Source organism: Poecilia latipinna, unplaced genomic scaffold (genome assembly GCF_001443285.1).
Source record: "Poecilia latipinna isolate Pla-1442-1.1 unplaced genomic scaffold, P_latipinna-1.0 Scaffold2662, whole genome shotgun sequence".
In the NCBI taxonomy this organism is placed as follows: domain Eukaryota; kingdom Metazoa; phylum Chordata; class Actinopteri; order Cyprinodontiformes; family Poeciliidae; genus Poecilia; species Poecilia latipinna.
In genome coordinates, this window is record NW_015115278.1 from 1 (window position 1) to 21,321 (window position 21,321).

Genomic DNA, 21,321 nt, shown 5'->3' on the forward strand with positions numbered 1-21,321 from the left:
TGTGAGATACACTGAATTTATTAGTTTATTTATTTATTTTACTGTTCATGTTTATTGTAGTTCACAGGAACCCCACCCAATTTGTTTTGTTTATTATAATAAGCTAATCCCTCCAGAACTTTATTTTGTGTCTGTCTTGTGCCTTGATTGTCTGTACTAATATTTCCTACATGTCATTGAATGTGTCTGTTTTACGTGTGTTCCTTGAACGTGCCACTTTGCGAGCTGGTGTTCTGTTTTTTCGTCTGCTGAGGAGTGATGGGCACCAGGTGTGGCAGACTGAGTTTTCTTGTGTTAAGGTAAATAAAACCCATTTTGATTCACAAAGACAACTCCGGACGTCATCTTTGCCTGATCCCAGCAACAATAATAATATATATTATATATATATCTTATATTATGTCTATGCCCAATAATGCCTGATTTTTTTTACATTCTTTTCTGACGGTGTTGACAAAAACTTGGGAGAAATTTCAATGGAGTTGGAAAAAATATAAAAATGATTTTTAATTCAATTTGATACTTTTATAATTATTTATATGAATACTTATACTTAATTGTCATTATATATTATCTTAGTATTCCTTTAATTGTTTTAAACTATTATAATGTATTGAGTTCTGCTCCAGGACAAACTATTTTAAAGACACCATCCACCTACTACTATGTATAAAATAAAAAAATATTATTCAACAAACACCAGGAAAATATACATTGTTGTGCTCACATGACCCAGGTTAGTTTAGTCAGATATTTGAAAAAAATATATATATATATTTTGTGTATATTTTATTCAAATTTTGTGCTTTATCCATAGGAGCTGTTTTGTCCCTATTCTCAAGAATCACTGATTCTCATCTCCCTGGATCATGTTGCATGGAGTCTTGAGTGACCCAGTCATCCTCTAGTGAAACTAAAGTGGAACTGTTTGATCATAATGATCAATGTTATATTTTAGGATCCATGTCTGGTGGCATGTTGAAGATGGACTCAAACTCAACTCCAACAACTCCTGGAAGTTTTTAGAAGATATTTTCCTCACCCAGTGGTTCAGGATAAAGTCTGTCCAAAAAAAAAAAAAAAAAACATTTCATGGGGGACAACACACCATCACATGCATTCAAGTCCTCTGAATGGCTGGCTGGAAAAGGACTTGAAGATGAAAAACTTCTGACCTCACTTGACCTGAACCTAGTTAAGAACTTGCAGACAGTTCTTCAGTGGGAGACTTCCAGTAAAGAACTGTTCAACTCTGACCAGCCGGAGGTTGAGGTTGCTGCTGCACAGCAAGTTCTTCAACAGATCAAAAAAACCTTTGGACTTAATGAATGGAAAGCCGATCAGTTATTGAAAAGGATGGCCATATTGATCACTAGTTAATTTTATTTTAAAAAATGTTTATTGAAAGGTTGAATTCTCATTCAGATAAAAATACTTAAGTTCGATGGAAAACTGTTTTTTGTTTAGTTGCATAATTGTGCATATATATTCTTACTCTTTGAGGTTTATTAATATATTGGATTAACTGGGAGCACTGTACTTAATTAAAAGAATCAATAAAAACAAGACTTGCCTAACTGTGCACAGTAACTTAAAATTAAAATAAATACTTAATTTTCATTAGTGAAAGTTGCTAATTAAAATGTATTTCAGTGAACAGTGTTTTAAAAATGAAAGGGGAACATATGTCATAATCAAACATGTTGAGAATTGTACAGTACTCTCATCACTGATCTAGACTAAAACCTGCCAGTACTTTATGAAACCTTATATATATATAAACAATTCCATAAATTAAATGTAAAATCTTTATTGTATGTAAAAAAGTAGGTTACCAGGTCATTATGGATAAAAGAATTGGTGTTTAGTCATGTCATATCTCACATGAAAGGCAAATGTGCCTCTTAAAATTTGAGACTTGAAACTTTCTCCATAAAATCTAATTGTTTAATGTAAAACAGTCAGTTTGAACTTATCTACCAGAGACTGTAGCACATGCAGCAGCCAGGTGGTGGTGCTCTGCTGATAAGCTGCTGTTCTCAGATCAGGCTAATTTTCATATCTCTGTGGCTACATGTTCAGGTTCTGCTTCAGAATCAACAATCTACAAACATTTCATCACAAAACTCCCAATTCAATTATCATAGTAAATATCAACACAATTATTACAAAATCACAAACTTAAAATAAAAAGTAAAAACCAAACTAACATTATAAAGCACAACATTCAAACACAAAAGTCAGTTACTAAAATACCTCAACCAAATCAAACATTTCTCACTTACTACAGTAACCAGTATGGATGATGATCGCTTTAATCACTGCATCATAGGAGCTTCCTGTCCAGGGATCTATGATGGTTGTGGACCGGAGCTGACCGGGTTAAAGCCAGCTGCTGCTTTGGTATCTGACACCAAGCAACTGGGAGAGGAAATGTAGACCAACATGATTCTCTTTTCTAAGAAAAATGGCAGTCCCTTTGACTGTTTCAAACACAGCTCATCACTGATGCTAAGACCTTTTAATACAAGTGATTTATTCTGAAAGTCAATCAACCTCTGACGTAGTGGAGAGGACACCAGGAAGACATGTTAGTCATCCCTGGTCAGTGGCAGGAAACAAACAAACAGGCAATAACTCAACATCATGTGGCCTTCTCCACTAGGTAAACTCCAGAGATTGTGACGTTTTGTAGCTTAGAATAAGACAGTGTCTGGCCAACCAGGGTGGGATGATGATGTGTGACAGCCGATGCTAGCTTTGACTTCCTTAAGACAAACCTAGTGTCAGTAGATGTTTTTGGAGCTATCCAAAAGCACCCAAAGCCAAGGGTTTGAAGACAAAGGCATTCCTAAATGCTCTTAGTGTCATGGGGCCAACATGGCTGCCTCTTACTGCGAGCCCAAAGTTCAGAGAATTTACAGTGGAAATGCACACTCCCATTGCTCCCAGTTCAACAGCACACTGAGCTGCATGTTAGAAGGCTTACACATGATCATGGTTAGTGACTTAAACTGGCCTGAAGGTCCACAAGCTGCTAAACTGGAGATAAAGGGAAGAGCTGATGTGAGGTAGAGAAGGCAACAGGTCAGACTTTTACTGTCCGGTTGCTATGGAGCTAAAAACCCAACAAATAGCTTCCCCTTCACCAGGCGGCTGATGTTCTTACTGAGATGTATGGCTGTGAGTAATTTTATTCTGAAAATATGAGTTTTAAAATCTGTACTTGCTTTCATCCCATGTGTTCTTAAGAACTGGGCAAAAAAGCTGATTTTAGAAAAATAATTTTAAAAAATTGTTAAAATAATAATAATAATAAAAAAAAAACATTTGCGTGTTCCTGTACTGACAGCTAGCAAACATTCCTCCTAGTGTTTCACATGCTCCTTTGTAGCCAAAAAAAACACACACTGGATACATTTCTCTCACTACAAACCAGTCAATGGCAGCAAATACATTCTAGACATTTTCATTTCAAACTAACACGAAGTTTAAATGAGACCAAATCTACACCAGGTGTTTGTCCTTACGCAGAAATCTATATTTGGCAATGGTATACATGCTTTAATATCAAGATTCTAAACCTTGAAAAGCATTTCCATACAGAAATGTTGAATTTGGTGATCATCTAATGAACTGATTTATATTTGGAATAAATGACAGAAAAAGTAATAGAATAAAGATAACAGAGGGATGTAGTGAGGCCTGACTTATGCAAGTCTAAAAAGTGTTTGTGTCTAAGCACACTGGTAATATAACACAATATTTAAGAGATGAATGGAAGTGTCGTTTTTAAAGGAAAAACGCTGAGCTGAGCTGAGCTCGTCTTTTAGGTTTCGACCTCCTGTCAGTTGTAGAGAATCAAAAAAGAATCATTAAAAACAATATGTTCACTCATTTAGGTCTAAATCTGATATTAATGAGGGGATGTTCAACTGGAACACTGCTTCTGGATCCACTGGTTTTACTGGTTATTTTGTGGGGAAGCTTCATTTCTATAAGGAGGAGGATTTCTTGGATCAACAAAAACATCATCAGATGATGAACATCTGAGTGTCTTTCAATAAAAAATACATATAAAAAAAGTGAGTAAAGAATTAAGAAGCTCCAAGGCTTTAATATAACCAGAGGACTTCACATGATGGCGCACTCTCTAGATGACACTTTGACCTGTTGAGGAAAATACAAAGATGTCCATTTATTGAAAACAGAACAGAAATATTAAGTCAGAAAAGATGAAAAAGTAGTGAACAAAAAATCTACAACAAAAAATTAATAATGAAACAGGTCACACAGTGTGACCTGCAGAGCCAGGTCCAGTGTGGATGTTGCATGCCTGGTAACCTGCATGCAACGTGATGCATGCAGGTTACCAGACCCTGCATGCATCACGTTTAGGCTAGCATGTTACATAATCACCTTCTGAGCCATTTCCTCTTCAGTCCCATCTTCGTTCTCAACTTCCATCTGAGTCTTGGTGACGTTGCGGCGGGCGACCTCCTGCTCAGTCAACACAACAATGAAACTCCTTGGTTTGTCATCAACACACACAGCCAGTACACTTTAGGTAGTAAATGGAAATCATGAGGTGGGTCGGACATCTTTACCTCGCCATCAACGTTGGTCAGAGAGGTGATGATAACACTTCCTGTTCCCCAGGAAGCTTGGCTCTTCCACAGCAGGTCAGTGGGTGGGCTGTGAGCCACACCAGCATCAGCAGACCATACCTGTGGGCAGAACCACCAACGTGTCCACTATTATGGTTTACTTGGGTGGGTTGTATTTAACTTTAAACAGTAAAGCCACTGCTGACTGCAGACAGACATGCTTGGTTAATCACTACGCTTCATATTTAGTGGCTGTTTTAATGGGATTTCAGAGACAGATGGTTAACTCCATGTTTATTTCATATTCAAAACCAAACAAAACCTGTTTCTCCTTCCCAAGCTCCTATCATTATGCAGAAATTGCTGAATGCATGTAATATAGCAGAATATTGTATTATGGGTACATAGCCCTGTTGCAACAAATTAATTAATGACATGATACATTAAAACAAACTCAATCATTTCCGTTTGCATGATGGTTTCTACCTTTCTACCAAAATCTGGATGATAAAATTCTTCAGTCTTTTGTTTTGGTCTCAACTAGCCAATCTTTTGAAGGACAATTTTGTTTACAGACACATAATTCATTTTATTTGTCTATTCTGTTGTTTTATTAATTTATGTAGGATATTTAGCATGTCTTCCAGTTCCAGTGTGAAATGTTTATCAGGATTTAAAGTTTATTGATCTTTGAGAATGTGTTGTTGCATTATTATGCCATTTATTACTTGAAAATAGTCTCAAAACCGTATTATTATTTATTGCAACAACTTCTCAGACAATTTATGGTCCAGCAGAATGCGATATGGTGACAGGCCTGTGGGCACATTTGTTCATGTGGTTTATGAATCTGAGTTTTTCCTTGAACTAGGAGTTGTAAATGGTTAGTTTGGATCTTCTATGTTTACTAGTAGTTTCCTCAGCCTACAGCAGACAAACAGAGAAACATTTTGTCTTCCTAACTGAGCGTGTTCAGCTCAGCTCACCGTGACGGACTGGCCAGCCTTCAGAACAAACTTTGGGGAAAACTTGTAGACGACCTCCTCTCCATCATCAACCTGCCTCTTCAGCCTCCAGTTGCCCAGAGGCTGGTCCTGCAACACACCAGGCGTCAATGAAGCCCCTAACCACTGACCCCAGTGGATCTACCCTGCGTCAGGAACCCACCTGTTCACTCTGGTTGTTGAGTGTGACGGCGTTTCCATCCATGTCGGTGGGTGATATGGTGATGGCGCCGCTGGCCATGGCCTCCTCAGACACCAGCAGCTGCTCGTCTCCCTTGGCCAGCTCCGACAGGTCGGCTGCCTCCACCTCGCCTCGCTTCCTCTTGGAGGAACGGGAAGAGGACGAGCCCGATATCCTGGAAACCGTCACTTGGGCCGATGGGGTTGGGGACAGTTTCAGTCTGAACAAAAGCATGTTGGTTTATTATTTAATAATTACAACAGACCAAAAACATTTGACAAAAATTAAACCACCTTTCGTCATAAAAGTTGTTAATTTTCAATCCCAATATTTCCTTCTGCTGACTCTGATGACCAGCAGAGAATATGTGGTTGGCTCTGCAGCTTTCAGTCCCATCATGCACCAGGAGCCCCCAGGAACATCAGTGAGCTTCAGAAGAAGCATCTGAGCAGACCTCCCACAGGACCACCAAAACCCAGATACTGGTCAGAGGTCACATGGGGAATGTCTTAGTCTCTTCCAGTGAGCACTTGAGTTCAGTATTCAAGTGCTCACTGAATACTGTGCTCAATTCACTGAATTGTGAAATCCACAAACACCCCATGAGAACTGCTCAGACAGAGCTGGGTGGGGCTGGGCCTGTCGCAATAAATCAATTAATCACAGGATAAATTAAAACAAGCTCAATAATTTAAATACAGCTAAAAATCCCTAAGTTGGCAACACTGGGGTGACTGTAGTTAACTGAGCATGTGCAGCCATGAACAGTAACGAGGGCCCGGGGGGGAGAAATTGAACTGGCTGAACTGCCAGACCTTTGCAGAGGAAGATCAGATGGGTTTCTGGTGAGCCAAACAGGAAGTGAGCTCATCCAGCATGAAGCAGTGGTGAGCTGCTGCAGCCTCCACTCCCTTTAGGCCAAATATAAGCCATTTCTTTCTCCCTGGTGGAATAATCTTTTCCTGCAGATGTTGTGTGTTCCAATACCTGTGCTCTTCTCCCTCCAGCAGCTTCCTGTATGCGTTGATCTCCATGTCCAGAGCCAGCTTGACGTCCAGCAGCTCCTGGTATTCGCTAAGCTGGGCGTTCATCCTCTCTCTCAGCTCAGTCATCTCCTGCTCCTTGGCCTCCACGGCGCGCCGGTGCTTGTCGCGCTCTGCAGACAGGATGTCCTCCAGCTCTCTGATGCGGTCCTCTGAGGCCGACACCTGCAAGCACAGCCGGCTCCTCAACACCGTAGTCTGGGAGGAGAACCCATCACTGGCCTGTTGCAATGTGTGCGTTTGTTTCTAATACTTTGTGGGGACCATTTTCCTGACACATACTACGTTTTGGGGACCCACTGCAATTTGTGGGGACCGAAGCCTGATCCCCACAAGGGTATCAGGGTCAAGGGTCAATCTAACCCTTGACCTTTTGGGTCAAGGGTTAGATTTAGGACTAAGGTGTGAATTGAATTTTGGTTAGGTATGTAACGCTTAGGGCTAGGATAAGGATAAGGGTAAGGGTAAGGGTAAGGTGTAGGCAGTAGAAATGAATGGAAGTCGATGGAAAATCAGGATTAGGGGACGATTTTCCTGACACATACTACGTTGTGGGGTCCCACTGCTCCTTGTGAGAACCAAAGCCTGGTCCCCACAAGGGGAAACGCTGTGTGCGTGTGTGTGTGGAGGTGAAGCATACCTGTTTCTGCAGTGCGGCCAGCTGGTAGCCCAGGCTCTCCATTCGGGTTCGGGATTCCTGCAGCTCCTCGCGGGCCGCGCCCATGGCCTTGTCGTTGATCTCTGACGACATCTTGGCATTATCCAGCTGGAAGCAGACCAACACCAACAATGTGGCTCAGGACTCCACTGAGCAGGCTGAACCCTGACTGCTACGTTACCTTTGCCTTAAAGGTTTGCTCCAGTTCCTCCTTATAGAGAGAAATCTGCTCGTCATGCTGCTTCCTCAGGTCCTAGACAAATCACACAAACACACTGCCTTGAGGTTCTGCACATGTTAACACATTTCACTCCCAAACTCCTCGTCCTACACTGTTGTATTAGTTGGGAGTCAGCTCAGCGTTCTGTTCCAACAGTCTGCTCAGACCTGCAGCTAATCGCAACGTTTCAACATTTAACCAGCAGCTCAATTTGAGAGTCATTATGGAGTAAAAGAGGTCCAGCATTAATGGGGAAATTAAGCAGTGGTATAAACAACCAATCAAACGACCTCACTGAGTCCACGGAGCACATCATCCAGAGCTGCTGTTGCTCACTGTTTGAACACAGGATTGCTGCAAAGCTGTTTTTCTTTGTCAAAAATGTCACCATCACCACCTTGTGAGCTCCATGTTCAAACCTCTAGAAGGGGTTAACACTAGTGGTCGCTTATAAGGTCGCTTCCATGGCAACTGAAAAATGTCTAAGGAAGGAAACGTCTGCCACACAGTTCCCTTCCAAGAGCTTCTGCTGCTATCCTCAGACACAGCCATCCTAAGTTCTGACTGTTTACAATAGAATAGAATATACCTTACTGATAAAGTATATCAATAAAGCCTATTCTTTATTGATATAAAATTGTTTAATAAGAACGAGAAAATCTGCAGCAGTCATGGGAGAAGATTTATGTGACAGAACATGGAAACAGTTCTAAAATGTTGTTCACTACAGTTCTTCCCTAAATGTCTTGTTCCTCTCTGTTCCAAGTGCTTACCTGCAGAGCCTGCGCCAGTTTGAACTCGTAGTCCTGCCTGACTCCAGAGTCCACCTCCACGATCCTCTGCTCCTGGCGGTGGCGGCTCTCACGCATCTCCTGGAAGGGACATACATTTTCAGACGCCTGATTCTGGGGAATTCATTTCATTTTACAGTATGACTGCAATGTTGGAGCATGAATCCATAGTCATCATGTTGTCAAGAGCGGTGGGTCTACTGTAAGCAGGTTCCATCCACTTCTATAGTTCGCTTCTTATTTTTACACTGATTTTTTGACTAGATAAATTAACTATTATAAAATCTGGAACCCTTTAAACTGAATTTTTATATGATCTCCCTGCATGTTTACACCAGGAAATGTTGCTCATGCCTACAATGCTCAAGGGCAAAAATACATTTTTTAGCCGCGCTGCTGAGGTCAACAGAACAATTCTGTTGACCAAATGAAACCTGGAGATGCAGGTATTATTAATTTAGTGCACTGCGTCAAAGCAAAGGGAAAAATAACGCAGAAAATCCTTTAAAAATAACTCAAACCCACTTTTTTCCCTCACTCTGGGTGTTGGATACTTTATACACAGAGGCTTGATGTTTATTTTGGAAGGATTAGTTACTGCTGCTATTAGATAATCTAACACAGCTGTGGTAATGGCATAATAATGGACAAACACATTCACAAAGATCAATCAATTTTAGATTCTGGAACTGGAAGATGCGTTTAATGTCCAAAATAAATAAAGTAACAAATAAAATGAATTATGAAGTCTTTTTAAAATTGCCCTTAAAAAACAAAACAAAATCAGCTAGTTGACACCAAAGTACCAGACTGAAGACTTTTGTAATCCAGTTTTTAGTACAAAGAGAAAAAAAGAGAAAACGATAAACTATGCAAATGGAAATTATTAAGCTTGTTTCAATTCATCATGCATTTAATTGATTTATTGTTTATTGTGACAGGCCTAACCAAATGACAGTTCTTATCTAGATCCTGCTAGATGTTTTAAACAAGTCTTCATCTCTGGATTCTGTCAATGATGCAGAAAATCTAGTTCATTCTGTTTTCTGTACCTAAACTCTTTGTTGCTTTCACTTGTTGAAAACAAACATGGTTTACATAAGGTGAAAACATGCACTAGTACCACTTACCTCTTCAAACATGTTTTTTCTGAACTCCAGCTCCTCACTGAGCGACTGACAGCGATTCTCCAGGTCCACACGCATCAGGGTTTCTGCCTCCAGCTGCCGCTTGGCCACAGCATGGCTGTCTTCAGCCTGCACGACACAACATTCAGCAATGTCAGCAAAAGTACAAAAAAAAAAAAAAAAAAAACTGTTGTCCAACAGTACAGTGCTTGAGACAAGAGGAGTGTTGGTGATTCATTAAGTTCTAGTGAGAACAGATGGGGGTTGGTCTGGTAGGAAAAACAGAAGAAAGATTTAGTTCTAGCTAGCTTACACTAGATGACTGATGTTCTATGACTGACGTAGTGTGGACTGGGTAACCATGGTAATACACAGGATGAAGTTCTTACTTCCTCTTAGCTGGATGAATTTCTTTTCAGTTCATCAGATATTTTCTGACCTCATTCATGCAGTTTGACTGGCTGGTTGTTTACCATTTTAAAAGGGAATTAGCCTAAATCAGACTTTTATACATATAAACTATGGCAACTGGACCTTAAGGGTTCTATCTTTTGTTTCTGTGACAATTTTTTTTTTATAAATTTGCTTCCTTCTTAAATCCCTCCATTTTCCGTACTCCCTTGTCCCTGGTGGGGTCGGGAGCGGTGCTGGTGTCTATCTCCAGCTAACATTCTGGGCGAGAGGCGGGGTACACCCTGGACAGGTCGCCAGTCTGTCGCAGGGCAACACAGAGACAGACAGGACAAACAACTATATATACACACACACACACACACACACACACACACACACAAACCTAAGGAGAATTTGGAGAGGCCAATTAACTTGACAGTCATGTTTTTGGACTGTGGGAGGAAGCTGGAGTACCCAGAGAGAACCCAACATGCACAGGGAGAACATGCAAACTCCATGCAGAAAGACCCCAGGCTGGGAATTGAACCCTTCTTGCTACAAGGCAACAGCTCCACCAACTACACCATTGTCCTTCTTAATTATTTAGTCTAAAACCATCTCAATGCTGCTCCCTTTGGGTTGAATGTTGACTACCAGCATTGACTTTTCCTGTTGGTTACAAATGGTCTCAGCCCTGGTTCAGGCAGATAAAACCAACTCACTCAGACACAAACCCCTTGGTGGTCAATCTGGAGATGGAACTGCAAACATTTATCAGAGTTTTTCAACTTTATACACGAAATTCATTTTCAATGCGACCCCAATAACACAGAAAACACTCAGTAGACTTGTCTTTTTTTTCTTTTTTCAAAAATATATATTGTACTCAGAATGAAGGGAGATTGTAATAAAAAAAAGTTATTTAAAATCAGAATTACTGAACATTAAAGTTCTGGCTCAAGCATTTGTCAATGTGGTCATGATGAAATCTCACAGAACAAAGTAGATGACATGAGCTCTTAGATCCTCTGAGCAAGTTGATGACTGAAGTCCAGGAATGTTCCACTGAAACGAGGAGAGCGGCCATTCCAAGGAGGCTAGAGAGAGTGAGCATCTAGCAGACCAGACCCCACCTGAAGGCTTTGGGCCCCCGCTGTCAATCAGCTCACCACTCTCTAGTTTTACTCCATAGCTTTTATTAGCAGAGACCCATACAGTACCTACCTTCACCAGCTGATTCTTTACGTCAGCAAGTTCTGAAATGAGGGCAGCGTTCTGACTTAAAGCTGTGGCAAGAGATGCTTCACTCTTATTCAGCTGCCCTTCCAGCCCGTTGGCCCTGGACAGCGCCGCAGTGAGATCGTTGTCTTTCTTTTTGGAACTGAGAGCAAAAAAAAAAAAAAGGAGTCAAAGAACTTCCCCTGCTCACACAGACCTTCACCCAGAATGCTCAAATGTTCACAATCAACTCAAACAGAGCTGCACAAAGTGTCACCATGCATGTATCAGGCTCTGAGTTCATGCAATATAGAGCATAGTTTATATGTTCATACATACATCGGCTGAAGCCCTAGTTTATGTAAAAAGTCAGCACATTAGTGTTTAGTTAATCATTGCCTACTTTAGTAATTAGTTAATTGTTAATTGGAGTATACAGACTCAAAAAATGATAATTTGCTGAAACAACCCAGTCAGAGCAGTTAGTCAGCCAAAACTATGAATTTTTTTTAAACATTTTTAGTTAGAATAAAAACATCTTCGTCTGTTAATATGTCAGACCCAGAACTCCTCAAGGAGCAATTTTAGCTTCACCTGGTTCCAATTTTGTAAAAAACACGAATTAATAAATATAATCTCTCACTAGGTAATTTTTCCTGTCCAGTTGAGTTAATCCAAAAAAATAATCCCCATGTCAGCTCTACACTGTATTATGTTCAGTCCAGCAGAAAGAGCTGAGTTTTTCCACATGTTGATGTTAGAAGGAATGTTGTTATTGGATTTTAGGAAATAAATTGTTTCTCGTCTCATTAAAAAGAGGAATTGAATTATTTGTTTATTTGCATTTGCAAGTATTTTTAGCAAAATAAAGTAGTTAAATAAAAAAAAATCTACCGAATGTGCAGCCAACTATTTATCTGACTAATTGACTCATCAAAATAAACTATTATTACAATAATGAATAGCTGTAGCTCTAATATAAACAAATTAATTAAATTTTTTCATTCTGTAAGCCACAGGCATCAAAATTACGAGAAATAAAGGCTTGAAATATTGCACCGTGATGAATTTTCACTTCTAATATGAGTGACAGCAAATATTAAACTTTTTCAGCATATTCTTATTTTTGGAGCTGTATGTGTTTTTGGTGCTGCTCACTGTTTAATACAGCAGAATATGTTTATAGGGCAACTGGATCTCTCAAACAGCAGATGGAACTTTTCCAGTTCTACCAGGTTGTTGGGACAAATAAGAGTTGCTAAATAGGACTCTGTGTTTGGAATATACCAGAGCAGAAAGACATCAACACTGTTCAGGTAAATCTTTATCACAAGCCATACAATCATCACATTATTCCCCAGTGTTACTGCGCGTCTTCCCTTAGGAAGCTGCAGCAGGTCTTCACTTGCCTCCGAGTGGCTTCATCCAGGTCAGCCTGGACCTTCCCCAGGTCGATCTGAAGCCTGGCTCTGTCTTTAGCCGTTTCATCCAGAACCCGCCGAGCATCAGCCAGCTCTGCCTCATACAGAGCCTTCAAGCCCGTTACCTAAAAAACAGAAAACAGCAGCAGTGAAGCCTGTCATGCAAATCTACCAGGAATGGAACGTAGGAGATAAGGTAAAATGGGAGTTATGTTTAATCAATAACTCCCAATAACACTTTCATGTCTTTGTAGAGGAATTCTAAACATGAAGTGAAACATTATTTGAAATTCTCCAACCGACCGAACTACAGGCCAGTGTTCTGCGGTGCATGCTGGAGTCAGCTGACCATAAGTCCATCCATCCTCTCAGGAAACTCTTCATCCTCTCTGGAGGACACCAGCAGGTATCTCCCTTTAGCTCAGGCACTTCTACAGGCAGCCTGGCAAGGAGCAAAGGACCCACTGTGTCCACCATTAATAGCACAACTATGCAACCTGTTCATCAAGACCCAGTCTGCTGATCATTATAAGAGATATGTTTGCAAATAGCAAACCAATGTATCCATGGTAACTGAAAGTAAACAATAAACACCTCCTCAATCTAGTTTAGTTTTTACAGCATTACTTGTTACTAGATTTGTTGAAGTTTGTTAAATCCTTGTCAGAGTGCGGCAGGCTGGCTCTCATTGATAAAATACCAAGCTCACTCGGTACCCGTCTCCTGGTGATCACTAAGGCTGAAAACAGGAGCAGCAACAGGGCAAAATGACCAAAAGTTCTGTTTGAGGACCAGTTGGATTTCCTGATCAATAGCACCACAAAGATCCAGCCCATCCTGCATCCGGCCAACGCTCCCCTCTAACCGACAGTTACACAGTTAACAGCGCCTCTTTGCTTCTCATTCAGCTGTTGTGTCAAAGCAAAGCCGCGGGCAGCGGGAGCTTCTTAACACCCACCTCTCTGGTAGTAACCTCCTCCTTCTCAGACACCTTGACCATCAATCGGTCGTTCTCCAGCTCCAGCGACCGGACACGGTCGATGTAAACGGCCAACCGGTCGTTGAGATGCTGCAGGTCTTGTTTCTCCTGTAGGCGGGATATCCTGGTGGGGGACAGAGGCGTAGAGGCCGCTGGCCGACCAGCTTCTCGGCTTGGAGTAACGCGAACAGTCGCCATGACGATCAATCCTGAGTTTGCTTCACTACGAAGTTAAAAAACAGAAAACCAAGCGTTGTGTGCTGGTTTCAGTTGGAATCAGAGCAACGGTTTTTTCCGATGAACCAAAGAAAAGCTATCAATGAGTTGCAGCAGCGTGAAACAGGCAAGCCTCGTTCCACACGGTGATGTGATTCCAAGATGGCTGACACCCCGCCAAAAGCTGAGGGTGTTTCCGGTTTTACAAGGCATGATGGGAGAAAAATGAGGCGCCAAAACTATTTATATAAAAATATATCATTTTTCTGTTTATTGAATTATGTGTTCACTGCAGGTGGAATCCCTGTTTCTCTCAGAATCTCAATATGTAATAGATTTAAAGAGCTGTAATATAATATACAACATAATATTTATATTTCCATAAAACATAAAACAGAAGCTTCCCCAACTCTTCTAAATGTGAGATTTGAATTACAACATTGCTTTATTGTCTGTGGGAATATATGTAGTTTTGTTCCTCCATAGAAATAACACGTTCTTCTAATTGTTGGTATAGAAAAACATATTTTTACAGTTTTTGAAACTCGCCGAAATCCTATAGTACTTCCAAGCCACCGGGGGCGCTAATATTAGTGCTTTCCTACGGGAGCCCGCTTATGCCCCGCCTTTTCCCATCAACGGTCCTTCCGGTTTGAGCGCCATTCTAGACAGCAGGTAAGTTACTTTAATGCCCGAGTAGTGGCTAGAATCTTATTCAAATCTTTGCCATCCTTCCCTTTTTCGTTTATCCGTTTTTTTCAAACACAACCATGAACTCTCTTATTTATTTCTGAGTAATATTGCACCGTAATATTTCAGGAAGCGTTAGCTTTTTAACTTGGCACCATATTCGGTAGGGCTTGGCTAGCATACCGGGACAGCAAGTCTCTCTAACAGAGGGACCTCTCAGAATGATTTGAGGTTCAAATTAAACTCAGATGAACAAGTGTCGAGCAAAGAGGCTAATCGGAAAACATGGCTCTTTGATGTTCTGGAAACCAGTTGAATTAACTCAATGTCGATGCGTGTTAAGAACTTTGACTTTGGGCACGGCGTGAGATAATGAACACAGGCCCAGTGGCGTGTTTCTACTGCTACCTAAGTTCATTACGGCTGCTGAGGTGATAAGAGGCAGTAAATGAAGTAGAGAATGTCACAAAGCTAACTTCTAAAATAGAAATATTGTGATTGAAGCAATTTTATTACTTGGTGCATCAAAACTGTGACTCGGTTATTTTTTTGCTGCTCGGCTGTATTTGGCTCATGTTTAGCGCTGTGCTAGCCCTCATTATTAAGTGTTTTATTCTGATGTTTCCATGTGGTCTTATGCAGACATGGCTATTCGTTATCCCATGGCTGTTGGCCTCAACAAAGGTCATCCAGTAACCAAAAATGTTACTGCTCCAAAACACAGCCGCAGACGCGGGGTAAGTATCAGCTTCTCTGCATACAGAGCAGGCCATGTTGAATTTTTAAAAGCTATACTTTTCCACAAATGTGCTCTTGGTTTAGTTTGAATTTGACAGTTGTGTGTTACTTTGCAGCGTTTGACCAAACACAGCAAGTTTATTCGGGACACGATCCGTGAAGTGTGTGGCTTTGCTCCGTATGAGAGGCGAGCAATGGAGCTGCTGAAGGTGTCCAAGGACAAGAGAGCTCTGAAGTTCATCAAGAAGAGGGTGAGAAGGGCCATCACTGGCTGCTTCAGACGTGACAGCAGTATTTTTGTCTTTGTTTTTTTTTCATTATTGTCACCTATATTCCTAAAAGACACTTGGTCAATATCACAAATGTTCCAATTCAGAATTTTACGTGCTGTCCATTTAGATAACAGTAAGGGCACTCTTGATTTCCTGCCAATAGTGTTTAGACAATTTTTGTCATTTTGTTATCAGTGTTATCAATTTTGGTTTGAAATTCAGCCAACAATGTAGATTCACTACTGTGGCATCACTGGATCTTAAGGTCATGTCTGACATTATATAAAGAGCAGTTTATTTTTGCACATCTGCTCATGTACAGTTTCAGCTGTTGTAGCAGTCTACTCTTCTCTGATAAGCCAGGTGTGTATTTATTGGACCACCTGTAAGCGTTATCGAAGAAATTGATTTTCACTGGAGTCTGACTTCAGTGAAAATGGAGTCAGACTTTACTTCATTTACTGAGATATAATGAAGCTTTAACACTTGTGGAACATATTACTTAGTAATAGTTATATGCTTAGAAGTTACCATGGTGATCTAACTACCGTTTTTTCCGCACTGTAAGGCACACCTAAAAACATTAAATTTCCTCAAAAGCCAACAGTGCGCCTTATAATCTGGTGGCCTTATTTAAGGACCAATATTGACCCACAACAGGTCTAGCAACTACGGTAAGCAGCCGCCGACTTCATTTTCCCCCGTAGAAGAAGAAGCGCGTGGTGCATGCTGGGATAGTTGTCAGAACACTGGTTTGTTAATAAAGTTTGACTGACCTATCTACCTACCGACCGTCTAGAATCAGGTCGTCTGCAGGTCATTTAGCACCACGTTCTCTGCGTGCGCGAACGGAGAAGGGTGACCATCGTCCGCCCATGCCCCGGCCCAGTGGCGGAAGGCTCTCCTCGCGGACCGGAGTCGGACTGTTTTGTTGACATTCCGTTTAGTGCAGTGCCATCTAGTGGATGAATAACGTAACTCCAGCCTCTATTGTATGCGCCTTATAATGCGGTGCGCCCTAAGTTTTAAAATAGGCCATTCATTGAAGGTGCGCCTTATAGTGCGGAAAATACGGTAGTCTAGGCTAACTCATAGTGCTATTATTATAAAGGGTTGACAGGTCTCTGTCATAAGATGTCCTTTATATTACTATCTTTGTTTTGCGAAAAGATGTACATCTTTGAAAAATCGATTGTCTATCTCTATCACTGCTGGTAATGCATAAGACTGTAGTAACTGGGGGGGAGTGCATTTTCATTACCTTTCTGTTTATAAACTATTTCAAATATGCATGAAGAAAATTTGATTAGAGAAATGAAACTGTTTACATTTTGTTTTCAAGCAGTTTTGCCTGCCTTAGAGCCTTCAGTTTCCTGGTCGTAGTGTGTGTGTATGTTTTAGTTGTGATGGTGATCAGTGAAGCAGAAAACAGTCCATTCTTTCCTACACATCATTCACTTCTTGCAGAGTGTACAGTGTCTCTGGGGTAGAACCAAGCTGCACATTAACCGGCTTGAGTGCAACTTACCAGTGGAAACGCAGCATTTCTGTAGAATTTGAAGGAAAGATGTTAATACAATTTGGAATGAAGCTTTAGCATAACAAAATGTGGAAAAAGTGAAGTGCTGTGAATACTTGGGAGATGCAGTGTAGCATCTTCAGGAGGCCTTTAGCTTTTCCTCTGAGCTTTATTGGTATTGTTGACCCCAGAATCTCCATCACTGAGATGCATAACCCATCTGACCTGAGCAGTGTGATGGCTGCTGCTTTTACTGCTTATTTTATTCTGTCATTGTTTTTATTTAACCATTTTGCCTATTTTATTTGGTCACTCTTCAGTGTGCAATAATACTGTGCAAATAAAGATTGATTGATACTTCACATGCAGATGAACACGACACCTCAGATATCTTGAAAGGGAACCCAATAAGGTAGCAGCCTTGCAGAGAACCATAAGTGGTTAATTTTCAACAGATATGAAGCTGTGTGTCTGGGGTGTGCTGCCTGTTAAGATGCATCCCAACTTATTCCTCCAGTTAACTGAGATGTGAATGAACCTATGAAAGCCATTATAAAATGTGGCCTTTCAGAAAATGACAAGAATTGTAATCTTCTCTTTGGCCATAGAATCATTTTCTAAAACAATTACTTGTTTAGACTTGGATCAGAAATCAGAAATGTCTTGATCCTGACTTAAAACAAAGAAATTGTAATTAAGAATGTTGTTTTTCATATAGTAAATATAATGTACAAAAATAAAAAAACATCTCTTGATTTTCAGATTGGCACACACATCCGGGCCAAGAGGAAGAGAGAAGAGTTGAGCAACGTCCTGGCAGCCATGAGGAAGGCTGCTGCCAAGAAAGAATAACTCGCCTAATAAAAGCTTGTTCAGTACAAACTCTTGGTTCTGTTTTTTGTCTTTTAATGGTGGAGGGATCTGTGATCTGGATCAAACCACTGTGTAAAGGTTGTGCTGTCCAGGTGATGAGCTTTAATGCTCTCAGTCAAGGAATTCAGAAGGTTTCCAAGAAATGTTTTAGCTGTCAAGTATTTTGGTGCAACATTGTCTTAATCTTCCATCTTCATGAAGTTTGAGGGCAGCAGTCTCCCAGACTGCTCAAACAGGTTAGCAAAGAAAAATGTTGCATCCAGAGCTGATGGAGCTGCACCTAATGATTTAAACCCGCAGTGCTCAGTCGGTTCTGGAACTATCAGGCCCGGTTAGCATGGTGAGGAAATCCGGCCATTTGATTCAGGTGGGTTGGAGCTGGGATGATAATTATTGATCATGTAATTGAAGACGGTCTTGTTGTGGTGCCAAACTTTTTTCTTTTTTTTTTTTAATGGAATTGGATTCAGTCAATATGACCCAGGTGTATGGAGCAAAATCGGTGACTCAGTCTCTTTTCAACTGACATTGAAAAGCGATTTGGCATCTTAAAATATTGTCTTCATGTATGCTCCACCCTTGATCAATGACTGGTTTCCAGGGTCACTGCAGTGTTGTTTCAGTTCATTATTTTGGCGTTGGATTAAACAGATGTCCTCTTCACTGACCTTTCGCTTTTTACAATATGAAAGTAATCCTGTTTTATGTTGAGACTTAGTATATTTTTTTTATTAATCACGTTCTTTGCTGCTCTTCCCCCGCCCTTTCGGCTGCTATACTGATTTAGCGGGTCCTGCTCCAGCAGGACCTTCATTTTCTGAAGTTTTATGTGTTTCAGGTGTCTCCTTTGGGTGGCTTGATTTTAGTTTAATTTTAGCCCTTAAGTGTTTTTCAGTTGACAGTTTTGACCAATGTGACAAAAGGTTTGGATACCTCTGCTGTACATTAATGTTCAATAGTTAGAATTTCTGCTTTATTAGTGTGTTTAATTTCATGTCCAAAGGAATTGGGAATATAATTTGTAATTTTATTGTTTCAGTCTGAAAACTGAGTTCTGTCCGTTATATATGTTATTAGTTGTAACCTCTGTAAGGTTCCTGTGACTTCAGATAGACAGGCTGGTGATTGAAACATTTTAAATCCACCCAAAATGAAGTCACCCTGATTTTAAAGTTCAAATTTTCTGTTTCCAAGGAATGCAGCGTCGTTGTGACGTCGAACCTGATGACCCGTTAATCTATTTCGTCCCGCCCACCTGTGACATGCTGTCTGTGATTGGCTCGTTCACGCTGCTATCGCTTGTAAATTGGCTGAGGCTACTGTCTGTTCGCTCAGAGCGTGTTTAGCTAATTCCATTAGTGGAATCGGATTTATCCTGTAGTCCAACTGTTCATGGTTCAGTGTTTGGGCCTGTTGGTTCCGCTATTCCAGGACGAGATTTAGTTAGCTCGGCTAAAGTTGACGGCTGTTTAGTTTTTCTGTTGTTTTTTTTTTTTTTTTTTTAGCAAATTCTGGAGAACCCGTGAAACGCTAAGAGGAACCACTCCCGAAATGTCTTCGGACGAAGACAGGGCCAAGGAGATACTAAAGGGTTTTAAATTGTATCCTTTTATCAGCTGTGGATGCAGTAAGCTAGCAGGTAGCTGAGCTGCTGCGGCTCTGCTTACAACTCTTTCCACCATGGCTCCTCTGTGGAAGTGATGGCCTGTCGGCAGGATGTGGGGCTGCCTCTGGTGGCCTTGTTGGGGTTGAATGAGCCCGAAGTAGCAGCCACAGATCGCGTGTTGGATCCACCTAGAAGGCAGATCTGCAGAACTAGCAGTCATGTCGGCTCCAGCTGGGGTTTGTTTGTCTGGACTTCTGAGTCCTTGTGCCTCTGAAGCGTGAAATATAGCGTTCTGTCAAGTGAAGTCTGTCTCTTAGTTGAGGGAGTTTGTTTGTTTTTTTTTTTGTTTTTTTTTGAGACGCTGGGTAAATAAAGATGCTCTGCATAAAGCGCTCATATTCATAATTGATGAAAAGGAGCAGCTTTTTCTCTGGACTTTCAGATACAGATTAGGTGCCAATCCCAATTCTAATCCGGAAAATTTGAATAGGAGTAGAGTGCTGTTGGTGCGCAGAGGCTCTGATAAGTAGAGCATGTTAGGGCTGCTGGATGTAAATTCTGAGAGACTTGTTGATGAGATACTTGCTTACAACTACTATACTGCTAGACATTTATAATAAGATAAATATCTTACCATTTCAGAATAAGATATGAGTTGTATCTTATTCTGAAAGATATGGCTCATATGCAGGCAGCATAAAAGATGAGATGATAGTAGTGGTGGAATCAAAGCCTGCAGAACAATTGAACTGCAGTGTTTTCACAGTGTCCATTTTGGACAGGAGTCCAAGGAGCTCCTTAGATTTCATGTGTAACTCCTGATGTATCTGTAGACACCTGCAACAGCTGCTGGAGAGGAAGCAGGGAGAGTGGAAACTAGCCTCAGATAAACCAAGAATGATTCTTCATAATCTAAAGTCACCATAGATGTATCAGAACTACATTTTGTGTGTTTCTTCGTGTTGATGCACAGATAGCGGTGGTAAGGCAACACCAGCCTGCAACTGGACTGCACCAGCCGGCATGTAGTCCAGCTCTACAGAGCTCTGCTCATGAGCTGATGTTGGAGGCAGGTGTGCTGAAGCAGAGGGACAACTAAAAGTTGCAGGAGACTTTTTAGACATGGCGTTTGAGAGCCCTGCTCTAGACCGTGTTATCAACCCAGCTCAGGGAGGGACTGGTGCCTAACCCCAGTGATGATTGACTGACAGAGGGGGCTGCTCTGGGCACAGATCAACCAATCATCCTGAAGTGTTGGACCAGGGCTGTGCAGAGGACACTAAAGGGGCAGGTGCTCAAAAAAAAAGGGCACATCTAACCGCATTGTAGGACAGAATATGAACAAAGCCACACAGCTTTCAGAGTTTAATAAACAATGATAAATTACAAAATTGTGAGATATACAATCAAAGCTAAGGAAAATCTCTATATAGAGCATACAACTATGTATAAGATATTTTATTAGTAATTTCTTTCTGCAGGTCTATTTTGTTATAGGAAAGTATTGCAATATTCAAACCCGCAATTTAGTAGGATATGTAAATCAGAGCTAGACCACCAGACATATTTTGTCTTTACAGAATTACACTATTAAAAATATAAACAAGGGCACAATGCAACCTTTTAGTGGACTGTAATCTATATTAAAAAAAGAGCTGGCTGTTTGCTGCAGAGGAGATGAAGATGAAAAGCAGAGCTGCTTCAAACTTTAACATGGAACTGCAGAAAAAAGAAAAAAAAAAGAAAAAAACAAAAGCAAAAATTT

At 40.8% G+C, this 21,321-nt stretch overlaps 3 protein-coding genes across 3 annotated transcripts in view; 2 read left to right on the top strand and 1 right to left on the bottom strand.

The window, feature by feature from the left end:
- Window positions 1-1,794: 1,794 nt before the first annotated feature.
- Window positions 1,795-14,052, bottom strand: lmnb2 (lamin B2). Its single transcript, XM_015020802.1, has 13 exons — window positions 13,622-14,052; window positions 12,652-12,788; window positions 11,249-11,405; window positions 9,635-9,760; window positions 8,487-8,585; window positions 7,675-7,746; window positions 7,476-7,601; window positions 6,780-7,000; window positions 5,775-6,012; window positions 5,594-5,701; window positions 4,608-4,727; window positions 4,420-4,500; window positions 1,795-4,170 (listed from the first exon to the last, which is right to left on the bottom strand). Exons 1-13 carry the CDS (start codon window positions 13,838-13,840, stop codon window positions 4,135-4,137), a joined length of 1,740 nt encoding a protein of 579 aa, XP_014876288.1. The 5' UTR covers window positions 13,841-14,052; the 3' UTR covers window positions 1,795-4,134.
- Window positions 14,053-14,434: 382 nt separating this feature from the next.
- Window positions 14,435-17,959, top strand: rpl36 (ribosomal protein L36). The gene is made up of 4 exons (XM_015020804.1): window positions 14,435-14,533; window positions 15,191-15,285; window positions 15,403-15,537; window positions 17,840-17,959. Exons 2-4 carry the CDS (start codon window positions 15,193-15,195, stop codon window positions 17,927-17,929), a joined length of 318 nt encoding a protein of 105 aa, XP_014876290.1. The 5' UTR covers window positions 14,435-14,533; window positions 15,191-15,192; the 3' UTR covers window positions 17,930-17,959.
- A 1,296-nt stretch (window positions 17,960-19,255) lies between these two features.
- The window catches only part of pde6d (phosphodiesterase 6D, cGMP-specific, rod, delta), a 30,607-nt gene continuing 28,541 nt past the window's right edge, over window positions 19,256-21,321 (top strand). Inside the window, exon 1 of the mRNA XM_015020801.1 lies at window positions 19,256-19,551. Coding sequence (XP_014876287.1) covers window positions 19,502-19,551 — 50 coding nt within the window. The 5' untranslated portion in view covers window positions 19,256-19,501. The remainder of the gene's footprint in view (window positions 19,552-21,321) is intronic.